General features: G+C 43.6%; 1 protein-coding gene across 3 annotated transcripts in view; it reads right to left on the reverse strand.

Annotated features, from left to right (window-relative positions):
* Window positions 1-9,371: 9,371 nt before the first annotated feature.
* MYOF (myoferlin) overlaps window positions 9,372-13,087 on the reverse strand; it is a 77,580-nt gene continuing 73,864 nt past the window's right edge. For all 3 annotated transcript variants that reach the window (XM_081913243.1, XM_081913245.1, XM_081913244.1), the window contains 2 exons: window positions 12,301-12,448; window positions 9,372-10,033 (listed from right to left, as the gene is read on the reverse strand). In XM_081913243.1, coding sequence (XP_081769369.1) covers window positions 9,989-10,033; window positions 12,301-12,448 — 193 coding nt within the window. In that variant the 3' untranslated portion in view covers window positions 9,372-9,988. The remainder of the gene's footprint in view (window positions 10,034-12,300; window positions 12,449-13,087) is intronic.

Below are 13,087 nucleotides of genomic sequence, written 5' to 3' on the forward strand. Positions count from 1 at the left end.
ATTTGAAAATATTTATGCATTGTCAGGTTTAGTCTTAATCTTTCTCAATCGAATTGGCACACACACATGTCTACAGGTAATCCAAACTGTCAAGTATTCTGTCTGAAAGCATGGATGGTGAATTTAATAAGGTCTAACTAAATTGCTGTGTGAAAATGCTGATTCTGAAACATGCTGTTTACCAATGCATTGGTAATTTTAATTAGAGAATGCAGCTCAGGATTTCATGTGGCCGAGAACTGCATTAAAACAAGTTAAACCAAAAGCGTCTGCTTCCTGGAGTCCAAACTTTTGGATGGTTGTAGAATCCCCATCCTTGTTATATACAATAATTATTCTGTGACGCATAGAGGGAAATATTCCACACACAGGATGGGGGGGGGGGCTTTCTTAAACATCAGGTGATTTTTCTACATTTGCGTTGCAGCTGATCACTTATGCAGCTCTTCAACTATGCTTGCATTTGAATTTTCTCTCCTTTTGTTCCATAAAACTACATCGCCTACCACTAATGCAGCATCTGTGATAACCCCTATTTCTTTTTGCTTGTGTCACGTGATTCTGTTTCCCAAGCAAGTCAGCTGGAGTCAACAAGAGGGCCGTGAATGTATGTTGGTGTAACTTGGTTCAGATTTAAAACTGTGAAGGTAATAATAATTCTGCTTTGTAACAAGCAACCATGCGAATCTTTTAACAAAGTTCCAGAATACGCACAGAAATATCTTGCATTGTTTCCCTCTTCCTTGCACTAAACACTTTCAAACACATTTTATATTGTTGGTTCTGTAAATTCTTTATCTTTGTCTAGCTTCTCCACAAGCTCTGGTGGCAACAGTAATGACTACAACCCCCCCCCCCCAAATTTACTATAGTCAGACATATGAACTTAAATGGGTCAGAAAGGTGGGAATGTCCTCCCTCAGAAAGTAAAAAACAAATAGTTCTGCTTGATCTGTGACTCATAGTAATTATAGCAGGTTGGAATTGGCTGGGCTGTGCTTTGCAACTTTTGGCATACCTTTGCAATACAGACACATTTTGGCAACGAAAGTATGTTAAAAAAACAACATGGCCTCAAAGCTGTAAATAAAGTGTTACACCCAGGAAACATGGTGTTGCTAGTCCCAGATTATTGCATATTGGTGCTTTTCCAGGACCATCCGAATCATAAATCAGTAGGTCCTGAAATATTTTGTAATCCTTGGGAGGTGCAAATAGGTGTTAAAATCTGCCGCAAGGCAGCAAGTCATTGCTAGGACTTTAAATCTCTCTGCTGCCTGTGAACTTGCTGATACTCTCTTGCTTCATTCTGTGTTATTCAATATCTGTCTCACTTAGCAGCATGCACAGTTTTAAAAGAAAGATGCAAGGGGTTATGGCCCCAATCCAGCAGGGTTTAGTGCACTTAAGCTCTGATGCTCTTTGCAGTGTGGCAAATACTACTCTATATCTGCAGCAGTAATGGGTGAGAGTCAAATGTACAATTCAGCCAGGTCATGTGATTTGATTCTACAGCAGTGCTAAATCTCCAGCAGTTGTATGGTTGGTACTTACCTTACAATTGCAATATGGAGCCCCAACCACTTTGCCGAAACAATGAGTTGTATTCAACTAAATTTCACTCCGAATAGGTTCATTGAAATCAATGGCCTTGACTAACTTAGGCCTACTTAGGGGTCTACTCTGAGCAAAAGCTTGTAGAATGCAATTCAATGTTTGGGCACTTACCATGGAATAATACCAATAGACTTAATGGATGAGCCTAAGGCACATGAATCTAAGTCTAGATGACTATGCAAATATGGCCACACATATTCTTTTTTCCTCCCCCTAGGGTTCACAATGTAAATTATTTGTGCTTAACCATTAGAGCCAACTCCTTTCTTAATGGACATTTGTGGCCAGGTGTTTGACTGAGCATACAAGCTTTGTATTTGCAGACGTGTGGGCAGGGAGTGTGCATGAAAGCCCCACCTATTAACTCATAGCCTCAGTCCCTGACAATCCCTATGTGTGTGTGAATGTGTTTTTATTAAAAGATTTTCCACAAGTACATTCAATGTCTCTTGTTTTCAAATTGTAGAATGCTTCATACAGGTCAACTGCAGCTAGTTTGAGATGTTTTTTGTTGTAGGCAATATGGGGTTGGGGGCGGGAAGAGATGTGGGGAGAGAGGGGGGAGAAAATAGAAAAAGAGAGAGAGAAAGGGAAGGAGGGGAGGTAAGGTAAGGGAGACAGTAAACTTTTATTCTGAGTGGGGTATATGAGTTGAGCTTTTTGTCAGTGTCATGCGGCTAGGTGTCTTATTTTTGTTGGTGGAGCAAGATAATCAGAGGACCCAAAACAAAGGTTAGTTGCAGCTGATTAGTTGCAGTGTGTTTTGATTGTGTGTGTGTGGGGGGGGAAAGCATTGCTAGGTTAAGTTAGCCATATTGATTTATATGTTGTGTGTGTTGGTCATTGACTTGTTGGCCTGTGTATGTGATAAGAGAGAGAGCCACACTGGGGGACAATTCCTGTGTTGAGTGGCTGGGGCAGAGATCCTCCGTATGTCGTGCCCCCCACCCACCCACAGCTACTGCCCGTACCTGATTGCATGAAGTGTTATGCTCATATTCAATAAAATGTGAATGGAATCTCATCACAGACCATGCACCATTTGAGCATTCATGTATTCAAGCAAATGTCCAAACCAGCCTTCTGGGCCCAACAGCTGATTGCTGTTGTTTAGTTATACGTCACTGTTCAGTACAAAGGCTTTCAAATAATGATAGCATATTGATACAACAAAAGATACAATAAAATGCAACAAATCCTCAATATAAAGATAGCAAAGTCACAAAACAGAAGGGGGGGAAATTGGTTCTGTTGCCCTTCCTTCTCGTTTTCTACTGCTTGAAGAATTCCCTCACCTTTTTAATGTTGGTTCATTTTTAAGTTGTGCAGTAGAGGGAAAGGTAGGATTTCATGTTGAAGAGGACTAGAAGGTGAGGTCAAATTTACATAAAAACATTGCCTGCAGTTCAGGCTTTTACACTTGGAAATGAGATGTTTTCAAGTCTATTTTATTCCTATTGTTATGGACTTTAATTTGAATGGTACCGTGTTGGGAAGTCAGATTGTCTGCCTTTCAAATGCATTGAAAAGTATTTAGTTATTTACCATGAGGTTTCACAGAAGACTGTTTACCAAGTGGAAGGTTATTATTTTTAACCATTTCCAGAGCAATAACTGTGTTTGCTGGTTGCAGCAAAACAAAGAAAGAGCCTTGCGGCTTTGTAAAGTATTGATGCATTCATTAAGATAGAAGCTTTCATGGATTACAGTCCATCAGATTTCTAATTTCACACATCTGCACATGTGTATGTCGCTAAAAAGGTTTGTTGTCAAAGCTAAATGCTATCAGATAAGGCCTTGTGATCTTCAGACGAAGGGCGGTATACAAATTTTGCTACTGCTACTACTACTACAACAACTACGGTAATACTGCTTCTACTTCCAGGAGTTCAAGGAAGTTTAGACCTTGTTTACTTGAACAGTGGCTACCCCACGCTGTGGGGCAAACTTTGTTTTTAACACTGAGAAGTGTTTCAAAAGCAATTTGCATGATTGCAGAGGATGTCAGCAATTAGGGTGCAAGGAGTTAAAACACTGCATTGGCCTAGCACTACCCTCTTGCGGGAACCTCATTCTTCAGCCCTTGGGATTGTGTCCCAGGTTTCTGATTCTGAGTGACTCAGAAGGAAGTGGTTGATTTTGTATTTGTTTCTTTGAGGTAGAGAGAGAGAGAGAGAGAGAGAGAGAGAGAGAGAGAGAGAGAGAGTACTGTCAGAAGTGCCAGTTTGGACCCCCTCAGGTTCCAAATGCCTAAAGAGTACTAAAAACATTCCAAAGGATGCCATGAGTCACAGAATAGGCCACCTCTTTCCAGGTGATCCTTCTAGGAATTAGTCTGCAGTTTTGGAGCAGCTGAATACTACCACTTAGAGCAGGGGGGGGGGGCAAGGTTTACCTCGCCTGGGCTGGTTCACTCCAGCGGAGATCCGTCCAAAGGCCGGATCGTGTGTGCGCGTCAGCATGCACACCCACGATTTCTGGCATGATGCAATTGTCGGCGTCTGCACAGATGCGATTTCTGGTGCTGCGGAAGCGAGTCCCCATGCTGCACTTTGCCGGTTTAGCACAGCACACGGGGACTCACCGAGCTGGTGGCTCAGTTCGGGCAGCTTGTTGGCCGGTTAAACAACCCCTGTGGGCCGCTTGTGGCCCATGGACCTTTTAACTTCAGTGATTCAAAGAATCTTGCTTTTGCTTTTCATCGTTCAAATGATTCTTTGATTGCCACAACCAAAGCATTCAGTTAGCTTCCTATTAATGTATCCTAAGAAGGATATCTATTTTCAGTTGAAGAAAAATGAGCCCAATTGCTCTGGATAGAACCATTGTATTTTATCACCATTAATTTCTATTCAGAGCAGCCCACTGAATTTAATGGGCCTAGGTTAGTCATGCCCATTAATTTCAATGAGTCTGCTCCAAGTAGGACTATAATTAGATACCCCCCAAGCTGCCAAATATTGGTACATTTAGAACAAGGAATATTTCAAAGCACTTTTCAGCTTTCATTATTGTAATGTGCATGCAGGAAAATTGCACCTTGAACTGTACTAGTTCTCTGAATGTTACATTAGACAGTTACAACATTACATAAATTACACATCCCTCTGCATGGGCACTGGAGTCTGTTTATGCATACAGTATATCAAAGTCATTTGACTGGAATTTTGGTGTGTATACTGACATCTTGTGACTGGCAGAAGAAATACAAGCAGATGTCAGTAGAGTCAGGATGGTGAAACCTGCGGCCTTCCAGATGTTGTGGGACACCAGCAGCTCCCATTAGACCAAGCCAGCATGTCTGGACAAGGATGATGCAAGGTGTAGTCCAACAACATCTGGAAAACAAGTTTTACCACCCCTGCAGAGCTTTGTGTGTAATGCACTTAGGAAGGGCAGAGGCAGGTGGATGGGTATTAGATTTTTAAAAATTGTGCTGTATACATTGAGCGGGTAAAGAGAGAGGAAATAATCACAGTACGTTGTTTGTCTAGACTTCTATTCAACATAAATGAACTCTTCCCACCAAAGGCTGGTATAGTTGAAAGAGAAGTGGTGGAAGGAAGAACAGAGCACAACAAAAACAGCAGAACAAAAGAATTGAGGATGGGTCATGCATGTTTTGTTACATTAGGTCAAAGGTTCAGTTGCCGGCACCTCCAGTCTGAAGAAGCAGGAAGCAAGTGGTGTACCTGAGAGGTGTCACTAGTCATAATACCTTGCAATGCAGAAAGTCCCTGTTTTTTTGAAATGAACAGCAGTTGTGGTATGTCTCAGTATGAATTGAAGCCATAGTGTTGGGGGAGAAGCTTTCACCCAACCACTTTTCCTAATTTAAGGCCATCAAGCTATTTGCACCACGGAAGAAAACATTGGAATACCAGTTGCCAGGGTGCAGGGAGGGATCAGTTAAATTGGGGGAGGGGGAATTGTACAGAGAAAAAGGATATATCCCTATCAGTTATTTTTAATTGCAGTGTTTGTTTTTTAACTTAAACAAGCAAAGGTGCACAAAATCCCAAACATGGGAGGTCTGCTTTGGCTCCAACAGTAAAGCGCTTTAGCTTGATTTAGTTAACTGTTGGGTATGGGGTGGGGTGGTCTATAACAATGGTTCTCTGGGAATTAGTGATTTTGAAGCATTTCAAAATGGTTTCTAAGAAAATGAGGTTGTTTATAAACTAAGAAGTCATATGCTTGCCAGCGCTGCCGGAGAACCTTGAATCCAGATATTGACTGCAGTCCTCCAGGTCTATTTTTTCATTGGGACTCTCCTTAGACTACATTCCCTCCCCAGGCTGCCGGCCACTCTCCCTATGTTGCATCCCTCCTTAGCCCTTCTTAGCCCTGCACTGCACCCTCCTCAAGGCCTTTTGCATGGCTGAAATGTGCTTCTTGCTTGCCTGAATGGAAGTGGGTGCAGGTATAGAAATCTCTGAATCTGACAAAGTAAGAATCACACCAATTGCTCCCCCACCCATTTTTGCCTCTGACCCCATTTCCACCATGTGGTTCCCGCAAAAGATTCCCAAGAGGGAATGCAGTCCTAGTACTGAAAAAAGATTCCTCTCTCCTGTCCTAAAGGAATTCTATCCTTGGCAACTGCTTACAGGAGTGGGTTCACAAAATTTTATGAAATGCTCTTTCAGTACCCGCAACATCTGTTAAATACGTTAAAATGCCAATCTCAGCAGAGAATAAATTTTATTTTCACTCCACTAGCTTCTTCTTTGCTTACTGTTCTTCCCCTCCCCCTCCTCCCTTTCTTCATCTGCACTGTATATTTAAAGCACATGTATATCATGGGACGTGGGTGGCGCTGTGGGTTAAACCACAGAGCCTAGGACTTGCTGATCAGAAGGTTGGTGGTTCAAATCCCCATGACAGGGTGAGCTCCCGTTGCTTGGTCCCAGCTCCTGCCCACCTAGCAGTTCGAAAGCACGTCAAAGTGCAAGTAGATAAATAGGTACCGCTCAGGCGGGAAGGTAAACGGCGTTTCCGTGCGCTGCTCTGGTTCGCCAGAAGTGGCTTAGTCATGCTGGCCACATGACCCAGAAGATGTACGCCGGCTCCCTCGGCCAATAAAACGAGATGAGCGCCACAACCCCAGAGTCGGTCACGACTGGACCTAATGGTCAGTGGTCCCTTTACCTTTATATCATCATAACAGTCATGGCTTCCCCCCGAAGAATCATCACAAAGCCACAGTTCTAAGTCCCCTTAACAAACTATTTGGGGGAAGCCATAATCTTTAAATGTATTTTATGGATCTCTCTGCCTTCTCTCGTTCTTCCTTTTCTTCAGTTCCCTGTCAGTGGCCAGCAACTGTCTTCCTCCTCTTTTTCACTTACCAGTGGATATTCCTAGGCCTCAGGTTCCTTCAGTCACCCAGCGTTCCACTGCTTGCCAACTGCAAACATCATGCTAACCATAAAACACAGACTATGGGGTAACTCTAACACCTTAAGTTCCAGCTTTTGGTTATCATAAGTTTATGACGCTATAGCTGTTTTAGCCAAATAGCCTTTCTCCTGCAACACATTTTTATGACTGAGGCAACAGGAAAAGCTATGTAGGGATAGCTCCCTTAAGGCAGGGTACTCTTACAAAGCACGGTGCTTTTAAAAGTGTTTGAGCAAGTGGTAGGCATTTTTGCTGTAGGCTTTGATGAGCAGTTGTTACATATTGAAAAGATCTGCTCAATGGTTTTAGGGCTGTGAGCGGCTGATGCATTGCCAGTTCAAAAAAAAATAACTTCTTGTCACCTTCACACTCCAAGTGTGAAGGATTGCTCAGGTTCCGTTTTCATTATTGTTTTCCCCAGAATGGCGCTGACCAAATCTCTCTTTAATAGTATTTTAGCCTTTGGATGAAAAGCAACTCTTCTGTGTTTTCCATCCCCTGTTAAATTTGTGTCACTGACTGAAAGGCCTTAAATCAGGAGTGATCAAACTTGCATTGACACAAGTTGCTGGTTGCTGCCAGAGTATTACAATTTCAATACTGAAGTGACAATCCATGTGGATTGTGATTAGTTCCAGCTCTGAGCTGTCACGTTTAGGTCATGCCTCTCAAGTCGGTTCTTTCCAGTCCCAAATAAAAGGCTATTATATCTTGACAGCACAACCGTTCCACGCTGGCACATAACACTCCGCATTATGGAAATGATTTCCTGAAATTATACCCACCAGCTTACCTCAGAAAAATTTAGCTGATTATCATTTACCCACAAAAAGGTGCAAACCGACTGAAATCTACACATCTTTTTACACAGACGCAAGGTCTGCCCTGTCATGACTCATACCAATGGCAGAGAGAACCTCGTAACATCTATAGCTGCCATATTCTTATTGGTAGTGACAGGGCAAGCTGGGCTCCAACAGGAAATAAAGCCAAATTGCAGAATCCTAAATGTTTGCTCATAACCACACTTCACATATAAGTATAAACATATGTTAAAACTACAGTTTAGGGTGCCCTACAATAGGGGTGCCTATTGTATTGTAACTAAAGCCTTTTCTTTATTTCGTTAGTGACAACTGAGGATGAATTGGGCAATGTCAAAAACGGGGGGCTGGTTCACATGTGCACATATACACCATCTTGTTTATACAAGATTTGATTCCTCTCAGCTGCGTGTGTGGACTTGCTCTGTTTTAAAAGATTGTGCTAGATATTGGTGGGCATGAAAGTTCTGTCTGTGATGGCTCATTCACACATGTAAGTTACAGAGAGGGCAGGGTGGACTTGCAGGATGTTTAAGGCAGCAATGCTATGTACACTTACTGTACCTTTCCATGCATAAGACTAGGATTTTATCTTTAAAAGTTATGTTAAAATTTAGGGCTCATCTTATACACTGATAATGTATCCCCCCATTTTCTTAATTTGGAGTCCCCCCCCCAAAGGGGCGTCTTATACACGGGGGCGTGTTATACACAGAAAAATACGGTAACTGGCTAGCGGTTGTGGTTCCTTAGGGAGCAACAAACCACATTCCCAGGTACAAATGTAATGGGAAGCCAAGGTGATTGGATAGTGTACCCTCAACCCCCTGGCTTGCTGTAGCAGCTAATCCTATATCAGGGGTCAGCAAACTTTTTCCGCAAGGGGCCGATCCCTCAGACCTTGTGAGGGGCTGGACTATTTTTTTGGGGGGGGGGGATCTCTTTCCACCGACTTTCCCCTTCCTTCTCCACAGCACCGGACGAGCCCCGGTGGCTGCTTATCTGTGCCTTGCGAGTGCCAGGGGCTGGCGGCGGTTGCAGTGGAGGGATGATGAGTGGCACGAAAGGGCTGGCTCTGGAGAGGCACTGCTTAAAATGGTGTTCAGCCAACCATGGCTCAACAAAGCCCAGCCCCCTTCCTCCTCTAGGCAGGGCGGGGAGAAGCCAGGAGGAGGGAGGCAGGAGGCGCCGCCACGGTGTGTGTGTGTGTGTGTGAGTGGGGGGGGGGTAAATGGTGTGGCCCGAACGATCAGAATCCCCACACTGATCCACGCAGCGATTCCCAGACTGACCGTGGACCGGATCCAGAAGGCTATTGGGCCTGATCCAGCCCCCGGGCCTTAGTTTGCCAACCCATGTCCTATATAGTTAATCCTCACTCACCCCATTCATTGATTTCAGTGGGATTATGGGTATCCAACTGCACAGGACTGTAATTATGATACTACCGCCGTCTTGACATCCAATTTTTGCTGTTGTGAACACATAATTGAAATTAGAAGTAACTATAATAATCACAATGATAAATCATGAGTTTATATTGCTTTATTTCATCATTTTGCTCATAAAGTTGAACCACAGAGAATAGAAGCTTGTTGCTGTAAATATGACCTTTTTAAAAACATGAGGTTCACACAGTTGGTGAACAATTATTATTGCACTGGTTTTTGGTTTTTTTTATTTCTAAAAATGTAAGTAGTGCCTGCTTTTTCCATAAATCAAGAGGCAGGATTTCAAAGTGCTCATGATAAAAAAAATACTTTAAATAGAGTGCATCTTTAAAAAGGAGAGAGAAAGAGAAAGCTTTCTGGAATAATGTTTGTGGAAAGTAATTTTTAAAACAAAGATGATAACAAAATGAGAAAATGAACTGTTGTAGTCAAAATGCTGAACTGTAGCATAGTATTTTACAGTTGGCACCACCCAATACATCATACATAACAGTTCAATTCTTAGAAATGACCCTCTTCCTGGTTAAAAACACAAGCAGCTTGATTTATGCAGTGATCCTATCCAGGGAGTAAGTCCCACTGAATTCAGGGGGGCTTGTTTTTGAGTAGGATTATCAGGTGGTTATGTTGGGTCCAAAGGCGAAGGTTTCAAAACCTTACTGGAATGTAACATTTTATAGAAAAGGGTATTCCTTAACCAGATGGAAATGGATTCACAATCTTCATTGACAGGTAGTTCTACAAAAAAAAGAGAAGGAAAAGTGATCAAAGTGCATTCTGAATTTAAACACACACTTATTTTAGTTGAAGAGCATAGGCGCCGACTCCATGGGGCCTGAGGGGGCCCGAGCCCCCTCAAAAATTCTTTTGGGGGGGCTCAGCCCCCCCAATAATTTAAGAAAATTATTACCGTATTTTTCCCTCAAAAAGAGGAAGCGGCTGCTTTCCTGCATTCTGCCTCAGGGTCTTACTGCCCACCCTCCTCTGTTTCCTTGCTGTGTTTGCTCAAACGGAACAAAGAGCAGGGAAAGCCCCTCCCCTCCAGGCAAGCAGAGTGTCGTCTCTGTGCTCCAGGAGGGGGGGGGGGGGAGAGAGAGAGAGAGAGAGAGAGAGCGCGAGCGCACTCGGGAGCTGGCTGGCTTGGGTGGGTAGGTGAGGGAAAACTTTTGCCTTCTTAGCCAGCTGCTTCTCTGCACATCCCTCTCGTGCTCCTTGTCCGTTCTGTTTTTCCTTCCCTCCCCACTTAAAATGTGGTTTAAAAGCATGGATCCACATGGATCCTCAGGATCTTTGCATTGGGTCACCCCAAATTCACCAACAGATCACATAGCATGTCCATGGCTACAGCCTGCCCCCCCAAAATCACGCACCCACTGTTGCCTGGGGCTGCAGTGGTGCAAAAATGTGGTTAAAAAGCATGGATCCACATGGATCCTCAGGATCTTTGCATTGGGTCACCCCAAATTCACCATCAGATCACATAGCATGTCCATGGCTACAGCCTGCCCCCCCAAAATCACGCACCCACTGTTGCCTGGGGCTGCAGTGGTGCAAAAATGTGGTTAAAAAGCATGGATCCACATGGATCCTCAGGATCTTTGCATTGGGTCACCCCAAATTCACCATCAGATCACATAGCATGTCCATGGCTACAGCCTGCCCCCCCAAAATCACGCACCCACTGTTGCCTGGGGCTGCAGTGGTGCAAAAATGTGGTTAAAAAGCATGGATCCACATGGATCCTCAGGATCTTTGCATTGGGTCACCCCAAATTCACCATCAGATCACATAGCATGTCCATGGCTACAGCCTGCCCCCCAAAAATCACACACCCACTGTTGCCTGGGGCTGCAATGGTGCAAAAACGTGGTTACAAAACATGGATCCACAGGGATCCTCAGGATCTTTGCATTGGGTCACCCCAAATTCACCATCAGAGCACACATAGCATGTCCATGGCTACAGCCTGCCCCCCAAAAATCACACACCCACTGTTGCCTGGGGCTGCAATGGTGCAAAAACGTGGTTACAAAGCATGGATCCACAGGGATTCTCAGGATTTTTGCATTGGGTCACCCCAAATTCACCATCAGATCACATGTCTGTGGCCACAGCATGAAGCACAAAAATGATACATCATTAATATTCACCGCCCACGGCGGCAGCCAACCTCACAGGTTCACTTAAGGTCGGGGCAGCCCGGGGCTCGCCCCTTTCGTTCCCCCAGCAGCAGCGGTTTGGAGGTCTTGGGCCCCCCCAATATTTTTTATAAGTCGGTATGGGCCCCCCCAATATTTTTTATAAGTCGGCGCCCCTGTTGAAGAGTGATTCGCTAAAACTCAGTTCAACATACTTTTAATTTAATTTAGGCTCTTTATATCCTGTCCCACACCCACAGATCTCTGGGCAGGTAACAATAAAATCCATAAAACCACATTATCAATTAAAAAAATCACAACAATACAATCAAAATAGCAATTGAACCCATTTCAAATGGCAGTGAAGCTATTGTCAAAGACCTGGACAGGACAGCCTGGCATCTAAAGATCAGCAGTTTAGGCACCAACTAGATTTCAAGGGGGAAGGAATTCCAAAACTAGGGCGCCACCATTCATATCTGCCCTTGTTTCCCAGGAAAATGTACCATTCTAATGCTGGGATGCTAAGGATCATCATCTGTAAAATTTGGATTTGGCTGGGAAATGTATTGGCAGAGCTTTGAGAACTGGAGTAACTCGGCTAGTGGCCTCGGTCAACAAAGGAGCTAGCTGCTACATCTGCATTACATCTTGTTCCAAGTTATCTTCAGAGATAAACCCTCCAAAGATATAAAATACCCTTAAGGGAAATGACAGGCAATTTATTTCCTCCCCTTTCCAATGATAGTAATTCATGTACTGCTTCCTGGACAGGAGCATCAGGCTTGTATCCTGAATATAAGCCTATAACAGACAGACGCAATGTCACAAGCTAAAAACACTATTACACATTTTTTAAATGCTTACCGGCAGTGAGTACAGAAGAATTGCTACAAACAAGATCACAATCAGGAGGAGGAGGATGCCAATGAAGACCCACTTAAATCTGCGCCACACAATGAATTTCATTGTCTTGCATGGATTTGTGAACCAAAGGAAAGATGTATCTGGTCGGCTATATTTTGGAACAACAACAAAAAAAGTTGGTTACCTTAGCAAGGAACTAGGATACCAAGTAACTAGCATATTTATTGCTAATGAGCTGTGTTCTCGATTATGTGTAAGACAATGATTGCCAACCTGGTAGCCTCTGAACAACTTGAACTACAGTTCCCATCAACCCCTGCCAGCAATAGTCAGGGATCATGGGAATTGTAGTCCAGCAATATCTGGAGGGTATCACCTTGGCTACCCCATTATAGTTGATCATGCTTAGAGCATCTCATACAAAGACAAAAGGCAGATGTTTTAAAATAAGACCAGTTTGAGCCAATTTGCTGTAAATTCACATTTCTACTGCCTTTATCTTCTTGTATGCAGGATAGGAGTCTTCAGGTGAAAGTCTTCAATCTATTCACTTCTATGGAGCTGAGCCTGCTATTCCAAATATTGAGTTCGGGAAAGGAAACTGGGTTTCTCCCATCCAGAATTTTCCTAGCTGCATGGTGCCTTTGGAATTTTGCCAGCCCTGTAGTTGGGCCAACCTTGCTTCTAAATCTTACACAGTAGTTTTCTGTCCCTCATCCATTTCATTTTCTTGCAGTGTTTGCCTGGCCTTTGCCTCTCTTGATGCCACTACCAGCTGTGCTCTGAT

This window comes from Podarcis melisellensis, assembly GCF_964234715.1.
Source record: "Podarcis melisellensis genome assembly, chromosome: 5".
Classification (NCBI taxonomy): domain Eukaryota; kingdom Metazoa; phylum Chordata; class Lepidosauria; order Squamata; family Lacertidae; genus Podarcis; species Podarcis melisellensis.